The 17,083-nt window shown below is 46.1% G+C and overlaps 1 protein-coding gene across 1 annotated transcript in view; it reads left to right on the plus strand.

Moving 5' to 3' along the window:
- LOC138784100 (serine/threonine-protein phosphatase 6 regulatory ankyrin repeat subunit B-like) overlaps positions 1-17,083 on the plus strand; it is a 75,442-nt gene that overhangs the window by 24,093 nt on the left and 34,266 nt on the right. Inside the window, exons 5-11 of the mRNA XM_069959616.1 lie at positions 2,689-2,793; positions 3,197-3,295; positions 4,157-4,258; positions 5,465-5,566; positions 5,677-5,775; positions 6,244-6,444; positions 10,522-10,623. Of these exons, the coding sequence (XP_069815717.1) occupies positions 2,689-2,793; positions 3,197-3,295; positions 4,157-4,258; positions 5,465-5,566; positions 5,677-5,775; positions 6,244-6,444; positions 10,522-10,623 (810 nt within the window). The remainder of the gene's footprint in view (positions 1-2,688; positions 2,794-3,196; positions 3,296-4,156; positions 4,259-5,464; positions 5,567-5,676; positions 5,776-6,243; positions 6,445-10,521; positions 10,624-17,083) is intronic.

Here is a 17,083-nt window from a genome sequence, read left to right on the forward strand (position 1 = left end):
ACCCTCATAGATGGCCCCCTCTTTCCCCCCACCCTCATAGATGGCCCCCTCCTTCCCCCCACCCTCATAGATGGCCCCCCTCTTTCCCCCCACCCTCATAGATGCCCCCCTCCTTCCCCCCCACCCTCATAGATGGCCCCCTCCTTCCCCCCCACCCTCATAGATGCCCCCCTCCTTCCCCCCCACCCTCATAGATGGCCCCCTCCTTCCCCCCCCACCCTCATAGATGGCCCCCTCTTTCCCCCCACCCTCATAGATGGCCCCCTCTTTCCCCCCACCCTCATAGATGGTCCCCTTCACCCCCCCTCCTCCCTTATAGATGGCCCCCTTCACCCCCCCTCCTCCCTTATAGATGGCCCCCTTCACCCCCCCTCCTCCCTTATAGATGGCCCCCTCTTTCCCCCCACCCTCATAGATGGCCCCCTCTTTACCCCCACCCTCATAGATGGCCCCCTCTTTCCCCCCACCCTCATAGATGGCCCCCTTCACCCCCCCTCCTCCCTTATAGATGGCCCCCTTCACCCCCCCCCTCCTCCCTTATAGATGGCCCCCTCTTTCCCCCCACCCTCATAGATGGTCCCCTTCACCCCCCCTCCTCCCTTATAGATGGCCCCCTCTTTCCCCCCACCCTCATAGATGGCCCCCTCCTGATAAAAAAACAAAACTTAACTCACCTGACATCGCGCTCCCACGTTGATCCTCACTCCTTCGCCTTCGGTCTGTCCCCGGCTGCTGCGCGGCTGCCGGGGGTGTCGCGTCTTATCCCCGGCAGCGCGCGCATCCCAGAACTCCCTGCGCGCCGGAAACCGGAAGTCAGGGCCCAAGGCGCGCAGGGAGTTCTGGGATGCGCGCGCTGCCGGGGGTAAGACGCGACACCCCCGGCAGTCGCGCAGCAGCCGTGGGAAAGACGGAGCCCGACTCTTGTGACCGTAAGCAAAACAATGCTTGCGGTCACAAGAGTGATTGATCGGGGGGCCCCGCGGGCCCCCCTTGTGGCGGGCCCGGTCGCGGCGGCGACCCCCGCGACCACGGTGGCTACGCCACTGCCCGTGCCTTAGTATAAAAATATAACAACTTTACTGGAAGTTTTGCAGTATTACAGAGAATAATTTTGATACATACTTTAATGCTGAACTTGAGGTAGGTGCTTGAGAAGAGTAGAAGAGGTGATTGTAGTAGTGATTGTAGAGTAAAGATTAAAGAGCAGAGAAGAGGAGTTTGCCAGAGGAGCCCCAACCCAGTGTAGCTTTGTACTCTGATGGAACCTTGATAGAGATCTTTGTGATGTGATACTCGTACTCACTTTTAGACAATGTCTGACTGCCTTCTGCCCTCTGGTATCATAGAACCTATCCCAGTAGGGTAGTACAAACCCCAGCTGTGGTTATCTTGGTGTAGCTAGGAGGCCGAGTCTTCCTAGTTACCTGCACTGTGCAGTAGGGTACATAGACCTTTATATACTGGTTGCTTTGTCCTGCACTGCGCAGTAGGATACGTAGACTTTTATATACTGGTTGCTTTGTCCTACTGAGGTCGGTTCCTATTTTTTCAGGATACTGCTCTGCACTTCCTAAATGTGTTCCTAGTGTGGATCAGGGTGTTCCTTGGTGACTACTCTCCCTTGTTAGTGTTTAGCACTGCATAGTGAATATAGTAGTTTGCATAGAAGAAGTCGTTGGCTTTAGCTGCATCTGCTCACTCTGGTGGCTAGACCCCTTGTCAGGGAACTGAACTGTCCCTGCCAAGGGTCCTGGCCCCGCTTCTGCAGGAACTTTGTTTTGTGTGTTCTTTGTCACTGAGAATCAGACTAGAACTAACTGCACTTCCTCCACCAGTAACTCCTCCTACAGGGGCCTTTTTGTATGCCTGCCTGTGAGTGGTGGTGATGAGTGTGTGCAGAAGAAAGGTAAAAGGGGACAGGTAGAAAAGAAAAGAGCACCAACTAGTGGTCAGCACATAACACATGGTACAACCTTCTATCAGCTGTGCATAGAAATACATACTAAGATAGAAAACACTGGCACCTAGTGGGGAAACTTGATACCTCATCCACCACTCAGAGAGAAAAGCTTTTTGACAGGTGCAAAGAACCCTAACAGTTGGACACCACAAATAGATAGACAAATAGATAGATATAATGGAGATAGATAGATGATAGATAAATAGATAGATAGATAGATAGGAGATAGATAGATAGACAGACAGATAGATAGATGATAGATAAATAGATAGATAGATAGATAGGAGATAGATAGATAGACAGACAGATAGATAGATGATAGATAAATAGATAGATAGATAGATAGATAGATAGATAGATAGATAGGAGATAGATAGATAGGAGACAGATAGATAGATAGATAGGAGATAGATAGATAGATAGATAGATAGATAATAGATAGATAGATAGATAGATAGATAGATAGGAGATAGATAGATAGGAGACAGATAGATAGATAGATAGATAGGAGATAGATAGATAGATAGGAGATAGATAGATAGATAGATGATAGATAGATAAATAGATAGATAGGAGATAGATAGATAGATAGATAGATAGATAGATAGATAGATAATAGATAGATAGATAATAGATAGATAGATAGATAGATAGATAACGCCCCCTCAGTAGACCCTTGGTCCTGTATTATCATCAGATTATTGCAGTCTCTGTTGTCTCGTCTCTAGGACGGCTGTATCCCGCTGGTCTTGGCCATTGAGTCGGGTAATCTGGGGATCTGTAAGGAGCTCCTCTCCGCTCACACTGATGCCCAGCTCAGAGCTACCAGTAAGGTAAGGAGAGGGGGGAGAGCGGCCATACAGCAGGTAGAAGAGCTGAGATTTATATAGAGGGTTTTCAGGAATTTAAAGGGGTACCCTGGGGAAAAAAAAGTTGACAGTGCTCTCTGCTGCCACCTGTGTCCATTTTAGGAACTGTCCAGAGCAGCAGTTCCCTCCTTTATAGTCCCTGTTCTTTTTGAATCCACTCATAGTTTTGTCTCAAAAACTGCCATGTGTGACAGCAGCCTCTGGGTGGCGCAGTGGTGGGAATACCCCCCCCCCCCCCCCGCTATATCAATCACGATCCAGGGGAGCGATGGGAAAAGCCGAGCGCTGTCATGTCTGCTGCTTTGGTGCATTGTTTCTGCAGTGTCTCCGGGCTATAACATGTTAACGTGCTGCCTGTCACTAACAGAGAGATGGGGACTGCGCCCTCCATACATGTTGTAGAAAGCGAGACGTGGACCTGGCCAAACTCCTTATAGAGCATGGAGCCTCTGTGGACTGTCAGAATGTAAGTACGGTATCTGTCTCCTATCAATCTATCTACTATCTATCTATCTATCTCCTATCAATCTATTATCTATCTATCTATCTCCTATCTATCTATCTATCTATCTCCTATCTATCTATCTATCTATCTATCTCCTATCTATCTCCTATCAATCTATTATCTATCTATCTATCTCCTATCTATCTATCTCTTATCTATCTATCTCCTATCTATCTATCTCCTATCAATCTATCTCCTATCTATCTCCTATCTATCTGTCTATCTATCTGTCTGTCTATCTATCTATCTATCTGTCTGTCTGTCTGTCTGTCTATCTATCTATCTATCTATCTATCTCCTATCTATCTATAATCTATCTATCTATCTATCTATCTCCTATCTATCTCCTATCTATCTATCTATCTATCTATCTATCTATCTATCTATCCAAATCTATCTCCTATCTATCTCCTATCTATCTATCTCCTATCTATCTCCTATCTATCTATCTATCTATCTATCTCCTATCTATCTATCTATCTATCTATCTCCTATCTCCTATCTATCTATCTATCTATCCAAATCTATCTCCTATCTATCTCCTATCTATCTATCTATCTATCTATCTATCCAAATCTATCTATCTATCTATCTATCTCCTATCTCCTATCTATCTCCTATCTATCTCCTATCTCCTATCTATCTCCTATCTATCTATCTATCTCCTATCTATCTATCTATCTCCTATCTATCTATCTATCTATCTATCTATCTCCTATCTATCTATCTATCTATCTATCTATCTCCTATCTCTCTATCTATCTATCTATCTATCTATTCTAATCTAATCTATCACCAGTAATTGTACATCTTGTCATACAGGGTGGGGGTCAGACCCCCCTACACATTGCAGCCTGGGAAGGAGATGAGATGATGGTGAAGTTCCTTCATCAATGTAAGGCCAACGCCAACATTACAGACCAGGTAATGTGCTGGATCTTTCTATGACACATTGTATTGTCCTTTTTGCTTATTTAGGATAGTATCACACCTTATTGGTATTTAAGCCTATCTAACATAGATAACATAGATACACCAGCTCACCAGATAGTATTACATGGGACAAAAGTAGATAAGCAGTGACCCAGAGGTAGCCAGGTGGTGTTGGCTAGGGCTGCGGCACATGTCACAGGGCCTTAGCGGTGCAAGCCTCCCTTGATCCCTTTAAATGGGTAATCCCTCGCAGTGTTGTGCAAGTAAATGAAGATAGGGTCCCAGGTAAGTAACCACTGGAGTAACTTTACTTGTAATGATTCTTAAAGTGACAGTACAGATTTTGACAAACGATTGCACATAATTGTGGTTTTGCAGAGGTCATGACCACTTTCTTCCAGAAACAGCACCCCTCTTGTCATAAATTTGAGGGGGGGGGGGGCGCTTAATTTCATTGAAGTGAATGGAGCTAAACTGCAATACCACACACAACCCAAGGATGGGGGTGGCGCTTTTTCTAATTCTGGATAACCCCTTTAACTTGACTTTACTTGCACAGAGGACTAGGGGGCTACCAAGGGGACCTGTCCATTAAGTCCACAACCCTGTTTGGGGACTGTGGAGACTTTACATAGAAATAGATGTCCATACTGACAGCTCTTCTATGCTGCCTCTTGCTGCAAGAAATCATGACGTCCCAGATCCAAGAACACAGGGCCCCGGCTTCAACAACCGGACGTAGCTAATCCCTGGAGGTTACACAAGGCGATCCAGCGAAAGGCAGTGGGGCGACTCGGCTGCTTGCTGCTTTTCCAACCACTGCGGACAATCCTTTAGGACTTTAGAATTTCCTGAAACAAACTTGATCAGCCCCTGCAGACGTGAACAGGTGAATTCCCCTGGTAGTTGCCCTGCTAAAGGCTTAGCAGGCCACAACCTGGGACCAATGACTTGATTCTGGTTTACATGGAAAGTTTACATGGAAAACATAGGTGCAAGACAGTCAGGGAGGGCAAGCAACCTTGGGTGTCAACTGGAAGAGAATAAAGTGCAGTAGTGACACATTGGGACACTACAGATAGACCAGCTTAACAGACGGTATTATATAGGATGATATCCCAGCTGATGAGGCATAAAAAAAGGAATGGCACTAGATCGGGCCCTTGGTTTCTCACCTCCGCCCTGTGTTTCCTATAGATGGACAGATCTCCCCTGCACATTGCAGCAGAGAGAGGACACAGCGGGATAGTCGAGCTCCTCACAGAGAAGTTTCGGGCCAATGTTTTAGCGCGGACCAAGGTGAGAATATCGAGCTCAGTTTCTGGCACGCTGCACTAGCGTCACATAGCTCCTCCCACATATTTCCAGGACGAGCAGCTCCATCATCCTTAGTGCTTTTTGTCTCCTAGGATGGTGACACGCTCCTGCACATCGCCTCACAGTGCGGACATCAAGAAACCGCGCTTACCTTCCTGAAGAAGGGCGTCCTGCTCCATATGCCTAATAAGGTGGGTATGGGATCGATGCACAATGTGCAGTCAGTGGGCGCTTTGAATCACTGTAAGAATATACTCACTTCTGATTCAAATTGTGCAGATCAGATCATGAGAATGTATCATTTACATATAAATATTTAAGCAGCTGCTCGGGGGAGGGGCTTAGTTATAAGCCCCACCCCTGAGGACCTGAGAAAAAGCTAAATTTACTTTTCAGATGCACATGGGCTGTAGATAGGCAGCCTTTAGTGTGTGGAAGCGCATATAACGTGGGGAATTCCCTAAGCTTGCCTCTTCTATGGTTAAATCTAAAGATAAACCCATCATATAATGAACATAATTTAATCCCATTGTGTATATAATAATAATTATTATTAACATTATTATTATCATTATTATTATTATTATTATTATTATTATTATTATTACTACTGTGTTGGTGTTCTATAAGAATACATAGTGTCCTTCTTAACCCTTTAGTCAGGGGCCCTGTGTCTCCATGCAGCGGCCAGGAGGGGGCACACTGCTGTGGTAAAGGCTCTGTTACAGAAGGGGGCACAGGTGGATGCGAGAACCAAGGAGAATTACACTGCGCTTCACATTGCTACGGAGAACTGCAAACCTCAGGTGGTCCAGACGCTGCTGGGCTTCGGAGCACAAGTGCAACCCAAAGGAGGGAAGGTGAGAGCGCAAAGGGCCCAGGAAAGCTGCCCTATTCAATATTTATAGTTAATAGTTGGGGGTCCTCCTTTAGCATCCTCATCTATTAGCAAGAGGGGCCACAAAGAGTGTCTATTACTCTGGGGGACCCAGAATGTCCTGAAAAAAAAAAAGAACTTCCCACTGATTGTATTGAAAGCTGCGTAATACTTTATTTTTCCCTGTGGTGGCGCTGTGGGGAAGTTACACAGGTTTTCTCACACTTTACAGCAGACATCTGAGCTCAGATCAGAGGGAAATCCTGTTATTTGGACCTCAGAAGAAAAAAGGAATTGTTAAAAAGATTGCAACCTCTTTAAAAATGATGTATCTTTAGTATGGATCATCCTGAGAATGGTGAAATGACTCTTAAAGGGATACTCCTTCAAAAAAAAAATTTTTTTTTTCAAATCAACTAGTGTCAGAGTTATATAGATTTGTAATAAACTTATATTTAAAAATCTCCCGTCATCTAGTACTTATCAGCTGCTGTATGTCCTACAGGAAGTGGTGTATTCTCTCCAGTCTGACACAGTGCTCTCTGCTGCCACCTCTGTCCATGTCAGGAACTGTCCAGAGCAGGAGAGGTTTTCTATCGGGATTTGATGCTGCACTGGACAGTTCCTGTCACGGACAGAGGTGGCAGCAGAGAGCACTGTGTCAGACTGGAAAGAATACACCACTTCCTGCAGGACATACAGCAACTGAAGTACTGGTAGACGGGAGATTTTTTTTTTTTATAGAAGTTAATTACAAATCTATATAACTTTCTGACACTAGTTGATTTGAAATAATTTTTCCCCGGAGTACCCCTTTATTACACCTTTTACTAATTACAACCCACAGCACCACTCTTTTGTTGGTGGCCGTGCCTTGTATTGCAGCTCAGTGCCATTCAATGGAAAGAGACTGAGCTTCAGTACCAGGCATTGCCACTACCAGAAGTATGGCGCTGTGCTCAGTAGTCAATGATGTCAGGAATCAGGAGTTTGATGGTCTATCCTAAGCTATAGTAAGCATACATCTTCAATTTTTGGTCCTGGAAAAAAATTTAAAGAGGTTGTTATCATTGGACAGTATGAGGCCTGAAGATTGTTGGGAATGTCAGGAGTTGGACCCTCCACCAATGTGATATCATCAATCCCAGGAAACCCTTTAAGGATTGCATCCTGACAGTTGACTATATAAAAATGCTCATGTTGGAATAGTGTTGAGCAGGCACAGGAGCTGCTCTATATATAGGGGGTAGTAGCTGTGTTATAAGGCTGACAGCTGCATCCAGAGGTCTATGGAAGGACACCAGAACTGAGATATTAGTGCTCGATTAGATGGTCGATTTCCATTGTGGGACTAAAAAAATAAAAAGTTTCATAAATGTTTAAAAAATAAATAGAAAACAGAGTAGCAACAAATCAGCAACATTTAAGAGATGACTACTGCAGCTTTCAGCCAGAATGCTGTATTTTGCCCGCTTGCTGTAGTTGCCTAATGCTGCCACTTGATGGCGACAAAGTCCCACACACTGATACAATATAGTAAGGAATGTATCTGATGGTTTTATAGGACTGGCTCCATCAGAAAGAGGAGTAAGTGCTTTGTGTTACCTCTTCCATTTATGACACCCTTTATGAGACTATGAAATCAAAGAAGTGACTCATCTCAGCCCCGCAGGGCGCATTCATTTATTTGCCCCAAATCATAAAAACTCTAGTTTCCTTTTATTACAAACACTGTAAGAACTTTACAGGGATCATTCAGGGCTGTTATATGCAGCTGGAGTTTCATCCCTTTATGTATAAACCAGAGGTCTATCCTATGGCAAAACTGCAACTCCTATCATGCACTGATAACCTCCAAAGTATTGTTTTGCAACAGCCAGAAAGCAATAGACTGAAGAACAATGCTATAAACTTGTGTTCTTCAACCTGTTACTGAGCAGCTGTTGCAAAACTACAACTTCCAGCAATCTACCTGATACTTCCTGACAGTGTTATTCAACCCTTTTCAACTTGGGGTAAAAAAAATGTCATTCAGTGACTCACAGTGACGTCTTCTTTGTTCTGAGGCGTCACTTTCCGTTTTCTCTCCATCTGGCCCGGACCACCATGATGATTTCTTGCAGCAACAATTCATCTCTTTTGAATCTGCAAGACAAACATCTTAGGCTCCGCACTTTTACAACTTTCACTTTTTTGTGTCATGTGCAGTAAAGTCAGTAGGTATGTGGGTTGCCCCCTGTATGTAGCATCCCCTGCTGTACCCCCATATAGTAACAGTGTCCCCTGCTGTGCCCCTATATAGTAATAATGCATCCTGCTGTGCCCCCATATAGTAATAATGCCCTCTGCTGTGCCCCCATATAGTAATAATGCCCTTTGATGTGCCCTATATAGTAATAATGCCTCCTGCTGTACCCCCATATAGTAATAATGTCTCCTGCTGTGCCCCCATATAGTAATAATGCCTCCTGCTGTACCCCCATATAGTAATAATGTCTCCTGCTGTGTCCCAATATAGTAATAATCCCCCCTGTGCTCTGTCCCAATAGTAATAATCCTCCCCTGTGCTCTGTCCCCATAGTAATAATCCCCCCTATGCTCTGTCCCCATTGTAATAATCCCCCTGTGCACTGTCCCAATAGTAATAATCCTCCCCTGTGCTTTGTCCCCATAGTAATAATTCCCCCATGTGCTGTCCCCATAGTAATAATCCCCCATGCTCTGCCCCTTAGTAATTATCCCTCCTGTGCTGTCCCCATAGTAATAATCTCCCCATTGATATCCCCACAGTAATAATTCTCCCTGTGCTGTCCTCATAGTTATAATCCCCTCTGTGCTCTGTCTTCATAGTAATAATATCCCCTGTACTGTCCCCACATTAATAATCCCCCCGTGCTGCCCCAATATTAAAAATCCCCCCTGTGCTTTCCCCATAGTAATAATGTACCCAGAGTAATACCCGCCCGTGCCCTGTCCCCATAGTAATAATCCCCCCTGTGCTCTGTCCCCATAGTAATAATCCTCCATGTGCTCTGCCCCATAGTAATAATCCCCCCTGTGCTGCCCCCATAGTAATAATCCCCCGTGTGCTGTCCCCATAGTAATAATCCCCCCCCTGTCCTGTGTGCTGAGTTATCACTGGCGTCACCACAGCCTCCCTCCTGGCTAAGCTATACTCCACCGACCAACCACTACAGTAGTGGCGTCACACAGTAACATCTAGCAAGTGACTGGTTGCAGCGCTGCAGCGCCCACCACAATTATATCATTGTACCAAATGATGACTAAATAGAGTAAAAAAAGGATAACAGCAAGGGAGGGGTTACGTGACAAAAGTAGCCTTGATCTAAGCAGGGAACAAACAGCAACAGAGAGGATTAAGCCAAAGAAGCTACCTTATTGCATGATAAAAGTAGCCCTGGTCTAAGCAATCAACTGCTGATGGTGATGATGATAAAAAGGAGGAGAGAAGAGGTGAATACATTCAGCAGGCAGCACTGGGTACATAATAAAAACACCGGTATATATACACACAAGAGACAATTTCCCCAAACGTTATAACTTATCAGAGATAAAAGGGAAACATTGAATTGCCTTTCATGCACAGAATGGATCCTCTGGTGAACACAACAAGGGCCCTTTGGAGGAGGCAGTCATGCTCAGGAAGCATGCACACAGTCCGGGCGTTCTCCCCTCTAATCTAATTCCTGTTCCCCACTTCCTGTGTTCTATTGCTGCACTAAGCCCCACCCACAATTCTTGTGTTCCGTCTTGGTTTCTCTGCTGCTGGAGACAGAATTCCTATGACAACAGGTGGTGGATACAGCAGGTTACATTGAAGGGAGACACCTAGTGGCCAAGATTTTACAGTTTTTGTTCTGGAGTAAGGAGTCATTTTTGGTAAATATGGGGATTTGTAAATCTGTTAACTATCACATAGAGGGAAATGTTTAAAATGTAGATAAGAGTCTATAAAATCCACTGACAAATCTGTGGGACTTTTTATTACATAGTGATTAGGCATCCTGTCTCTTTAACAAAGATATCGCTTATCCCTCAGGACGAGGAGACGCCGCTACACATTGCAGCACGGATAAAAGATGGCGAGAAAGTGGCCGAGATTCTGCTGAAAAGTGGAGCTGATGTCAACATGGAGCGAGCGGTGAGTATGACTCCACCCGATACAATCATTTCTTATTTCTGCAGGTACCTGCCATATAAATCCTATCAGGATGGAATAACAACCAAGCAATGATCAATCCTACAGGATAAGTGTGTGCACCCCGGCCATATCCCTACAGATCAGCGCCCTGCTGTACTCCACTGGGCTGCCACTCCCCTTTATGCCAATTTGTCTTAACATTTACAAAAAAAAAATAGTTAAAGGGGTAAAATCCTCGAGTTAGGACTAAAAGAAAGTGAATTCCCTGCTGAGTTACATCCTGTATTATACTCCAGAGCTGCACTCACTATTCTGCTGGTGAGGTAACTGTATACATACATTACATTACTGATCCTGAGTTACATCCTGTATTATACTCCAGAGCTGCACTCACTATTCTGCTGGTGAGGTCACTGTGTACATACATTACATTACTGATCCTGAGTTACATCCTGTTTTTCTTTTATTAAAATTTTAAACATAACAATAAATACAGAAATAACACATCATATCTGACCAGAACAAAACAATAGAAAAATGAAACCATAACATAAAGCACCGGTCCATCCCCACACTCATTCCTCCACACATACAACCCATATACCTATATACAATATATACACCCATATACCTATATACACCCATATACCTATATACACCCATATACCTATATACAATATATACACAATATAAACTATTTAGCTAAACATATTAATAAACTATATACACTACTATATACAAACCTATATATACTACTATATACTATACACCTATAAACACACCTATATACACTACTATATACAATACACTTCTATATACTATACACCTATATAAATAACTAAATGAGAACCCCCTGGCCCAGTTGCATTGTGCACAACCTAATACCACAGACACAATTCTACTCAACCCAACACCAACTAAACAAGACATCATTACACAAATAAACTAAAACTAAACAAGACACGATACAAAATAATAACCTACAACTAAACAATACATATATTTTTAATTTATTTTTTTTTTTGGCCCTGAGCTGGTCCCGCATCCCATGCCCCCAGTACATGATCACGGACGTCCATGAACCAGCCCAGGATTATTTATATATATAAAAGTCCCAACAAAGTCCCACAGAAGCCCCCTCCCCCCTTTTACCCACCACCCAACCTATCACTAAACCCCAACCCCAGGGGCAAACAAAACATATATAATATATACAGTATATACAATTTATACAAACATACAAAGACAATCACAATACAAAAATATATAACATACTAAACCCAACAATAATGAGACTTCTCAGCCCCACACACAGCCCGAAAGCCCAAGATCAGTGCCTGCAAGCCCTATACTCCAGTATCTCTACAGCACAAAACAAAAGACTAAGGTGCCAGCATCAGCCCACCACCAGGAGAGGAGACGCAGGCTAAGGGACCTTATAGGCAAAGCCCCTCCAAAGACAAGAGGCCCTACCAGCCCCCAGCCTCTCGTACTCCAGAGAACGCACCTTCACCAGGTCACCGAGTGTGCCCCTAACCACCTCATCCACAGGGGGCGCTGTGCCCCTAATCACCTCATCCACAGGGGGCACTGTGCCCCTAATCACCTCATCCACAGGGGGTGCTGTGCCCCTAACCACCTCATCCACAGGGAGGATTTTACGTTGTGTCGACACTAAACACTGTGCACTCCACGTGTGGTACCTGACCACTATGCTGACTAGGAATAAAGTGCTCCGGTCCCAGCCACCAAGGTTTCTGAATGCTCCATAGGCCCATTCCGCATAGGAGAGACGGGCCAACCTGGGCCACCCGATGGAAGCGCCCACCCTGTTGTAAACCTCTGTATTAAAGGGACAATGAAGCAGAAAATGCTCCATGCTTTCCAGCATGCCTCCACACTCCTCCCGGGGACATCCCCGATCCTCAGAGCTCCTGCACTTCAGATTGTCCCTCACATACAGTTTCCCATGGAAGCAGCGCCAAGCCAAGTCCCAAAACTTCAAGGGGATCCTGATGGAATTCAATAGGCCCAAACCAACCTCCAGATCCCGGCTTGGGCAATCCTTGAGCGCCAGCGGTTTTTGGAAATGGGATGACAGGACCCTATTGTCAAGGAATTTCCTCGAGAGTCCTAATCTCCCACATCCCCGAACCCCACCGACGAATGACCTTCAGAACCAGGGTAGCATAAGCCGGAAGATGTCCGTGTGGTGTGCGGAGATCCTTCACTTGCCCTCCTGTCTCCCATTCCTGGAAGAAAGGCCGAAACCATCCCCTACAGGAGAATACCCACGGAGGAGCCCTCTCTTTCCAGAGGTTTGCAATGTTGGTCTTAAGAAAGGTATTCACCAGGAACACCACGGGGTTGACCATACACAACCCCCCTTGTCTCCTCGTACGGTAAGTAACCTCCCTCTTGACTAGGTTCAGTCTATTCCCCCATAACAGTTGGAAGAACACACTGTAGACCCGAGTCCAGAGCGGCTCTGGCAAAATGCAAACACTGCCCAGATATATCAGCAAAGAGAGCAGGAAAGTTTTGATCAGGTTAACCCTTTCCCTGAGGGTCAAAGACCAACCCTTCCACTGATCCACCCTCTGAGCGGCGATCTTAAGCCTGCTGTCCCAGTTTTGTTTGGGGTAATCCCCTTGGCCGAATTCGATGCCGAGAACTTTTGCAAACTCCTGGGGCTCTGGAAGGGTGTCCGGGAGATCAAATCCAGGATCTCCACCTCCCAGCCAGAGACTCTCACACTTATCCTGGTTGATCTTGGACCCAGATGCCTCTGAGTAGCGCTTCACCTCTGACATCACACACTGCACCTCCTCTTACGAGGAGACGAATATGGTGACATCATCGGTGTACGCTACCACCCTAAGAGTGGAATCCGGCACCGCAGGGTCCATTCTTACCCCCGTCAACGGTCCACAATCAATCCTCCCAAGGAAAGGATCAACTGCAAACACGTACAACAGTGGGCTCAAAGGGCAACCCTGACGGACACCAGACCCAACCTCAAAAGAGCGGCCAATCCGACCATTCACAAGCGGGAAACTCTCTGCCCCTGCATACAAGGTCTTAAGCCAATCAACAAACCCCCCCGGCAGGCCATATCTCAGAAGAACAGACCAGAGGTACTCGTGGTTAACCCGATCAAACGCTTTTGCCTGATCCAAGGACAGCAAGTACCCCTTCCAGTGACCCGCCCTACCCTGCTCCACAGCCTCCCGGACACCGAGCACAGCACTAAAGGTACTGCGGCCTGGAACAGAGCAATGCTGGGCCCCCGAAAGGAGCTGGGGTGCAAACTTCACCAGCTGATTAAACAGCACTTTTGCCAGAATCTTTCTGTCCACACTGAGAAGCGCTATGGGACGCCAATTCTCAATGCGGGACAGGTCTTTACCCTTTGACAAGATGATCAAGGCTGACCTCCTCATTGACCTCGGCAGAGTGCCCGAGGAGAGACACTCATTAAATACCTCAGTCCAGAGGGGAACCAAAGTGTCCTTAAAGGTCTTATAGAACTCAGATGTTAAGCCATCTGGACCGGGTGACTTCTTGAGGGCAAGACCATCAATAGCCACCCTGACTTCCTCTTCTTGGATCATCTCTGTCAAAACGTCAAGAGAGGGGTCTACCCCTGGTTCAGGGACGGTTTCAGTCAAGAAAGCTGAGGCCTTATCCCGATCTAGATCCTTCCTTCCCAAGAGGTGCGAGTAAAAGGATCTGACGACCTCCAGGATCCCTGATCTGGACCTTTTCAGGGATCCTGTACTATCAATCAGTCCTGAGACGATTTTACTATTCACTGACATCTTGCAGTTTCTGTAAGGGTCGGGCGAGCGGTACTTCCCGTAGTCCCTCTCAAAAACCAAAGATGCGTGTCTATCATACTGGCACCTCAGTAGCAAGGCTTTCACTCTGGAGATATCATCACGACTACCTCCAGTCGAGACAAGACGTTCAAGTTTCTTCCTCAGGCCCTGGTACAGGCGATACCTGTCCAGGCTCCTGAGGCTCGAGAGCTGGCGGAAGAATCTCGCAACCCTTTTTTTTAACATCTCCCACCACTCTGACTTACTGCTACAAAGGCCCAGCAATGGTACTTGGCTCTGAAGAAAATCCTCAAAGGACTGTCTTATTTCCGCTTCTTCCAAGAGAGACGAATTGAGCTTCCAGTAGCCTCTACCCATCCGGGGGGTCTCTGTAACATTCAGAGAAAACAAAATTAAACAGTGGTCGGAGAACTCCACCTCAACAACGGACACCGCTGAAGAGACTGCTTCCTCCTTTAAATAAAACCTGTCTATCCTGGACCTACAACTACCCCTATGATAGGTGAATCCCGCGTGGCCTGGTGTATGCCGGATGTGAACATCCACCAGGCGAGCCTCACTAGCTATACTATTCAGGGCGACGCCATCATAAGTCAGCTTGTCTCTGGAACCTCCCCTATCCTGGGGCCTCGTGACAGCATTGAAGTCCCCTCCAAAGACCACCTGCCGACTTGTAAAAAGATAGGGCTTGATCCTCATAAAGAGACACTTCCAATCCCACTTGGACTGTGGACCATAGATGTTAATAAGGCAAAGTTCTTGTCCCTTCATGAGGGCATCTAGAATCAGGCACCTCCCCATTTCTAACTCAATAACCCGTCGGCATTTTACCGGTGCGGCAAAAAGTACCGCCACCCCGCTATACGGCTCGGCCGCAAGAGACCAGTAGGAGGGCCCATTCCTCCATTCTCTTCTGGCTTTAAATATAGATGACATGTCTGTTAGCCTGGTCTCCTGCAAAAAGAAAATGTCAGCATTAACGTGGGCAAAATAATCATAGGCCGCAAATCTAGCCGTATCTGACTTAATGCTGGCTACATTAATGGAAGCCAGCGTCAACGGAGAGGGTGCCGCCATCATGGGTGATTGAGTTAGACGTCTTTCTTTTTCCCACTATCCTTACCATCCTGCCCGCCACCTTCCTCATCTGACGATGGTTTACCTCTCTTTAGTGAAACAGATGTATCCATATCCCCTTTATTTACAATTTCCTTGTCCCCCGACTCTGGGCAGATCCTCCCCCCAAAGGAAATACGTTCCCCAGGGAGAGAGGATTCGACGTCAGCTTTCAGATGCTTCATTTTCGCTGATAACTCAGTCTTTTGCTGCTTAGCAGCAGTGTCCATCAATGCTTTTACAGCACATACCTCCTCCTGGAGCTTGTACAGCTGGTTCCTGGCTTCCTCATACCCACAGAGGCTTGCAGCAATCCGTAGGCCATAACTCTGCCCACTCTCCTGGTCCCGCTGCACCCCCCAATCTTCCTCCACACCTTCATGGGCAGACAGCCTTGCTCCAGGAGGAGTGTCACTGCACAGATTTTCCTGGCTGGTTTCCATAGTTGTTCCAGAACTTCTGGCACTTGTAGTTCCACAACTTGCTGTAGCCTTGCGGCTACCCTTTCTTACCTCTGGTTCAGGGGCGGCTGGAGAAGCATCGCTGCACCTCCTAGCAGACCGCCTCAGCCCTTGGACCTCTGATGGTATTCCCTCTGTTGGTCGCTGGATTCCTCTGCCCCCCACGGACCTGTTTCGGGGGGCAGGAGTTGGGACTCTCCTTGGCTCGCTCATGCCTGAAAACCTGCTCCCTCCCTGGGGAGGAGAGAGCAGGCCCAGGGGCAGATCTTGCTTGCCTGGAGCTCAGGAGCAGCAGACTGGCACAGCCTCACACAGCAGGACCACACCCAAAACTAATTGGAGCTGCAATCACCACTCCAGAGCTGCACTCACTATTCTGCTGGTGGGGTCACTCTGTACATACATTACTGATCCTGAGTTACATCCTGTAATTCTTTTTATTAGAAAAATATAAAACTTAACAAGTATAACTACATAAACATAAACGCGGCTCCATCAGCCAGAACAAAAACAAATACAAAGCTTTCTGCTTACAACAAAAACAACAAATCAATAAATTCTGAAATAATAATCATATTTTCTATAAGGGAAACATCCCTCACACCTGCCTCACCCGGCCAGTCCAGCTTCATAATAAAACACTACCCCCCCCCCCCCCAACTTACCCTTACTACTACTATTACTACCCCACCACCGCTACTACCTACCCCACACTCACACCTCACAGAAATAATATAGTAAAGACACTCTGTCTAGACCAAAACCAAAATTTTTTTTTTTTTTTTATATTATAATGCGCGCACGCACACACACACACACACACACTACCCTGCAAACCCAACACACAAAGCCCCCCCCCCACTCAGACACATACACCCCAGCATAAGTCACCCACCAAGCCCCCCACTTCCAGATACATAACTCCCATCCAACAACACACACACACACACATACACTATACAACTTTAACAGTTATGAAAGTATCCCAAGAATACGAGGTCCGGCTGCCTTATAAGACACAAATACTGATAACGCAACTCA

Source organism: Dendropsophus ebraccatus, chromosome 2 (assembly GCF_027789765.1).
Source record: "Dendropsophus ebraccatus isolate aDenEbr1 chromosome 2, aDenEbr1.pat, whole genome shotgun sequence".
Lineage (NCBI taxonomy): Eukaryota > Metazoa > Chordata > Amphibia > Anura > Hylidae > Dendropsophus > Dendropsophus ebraccatus.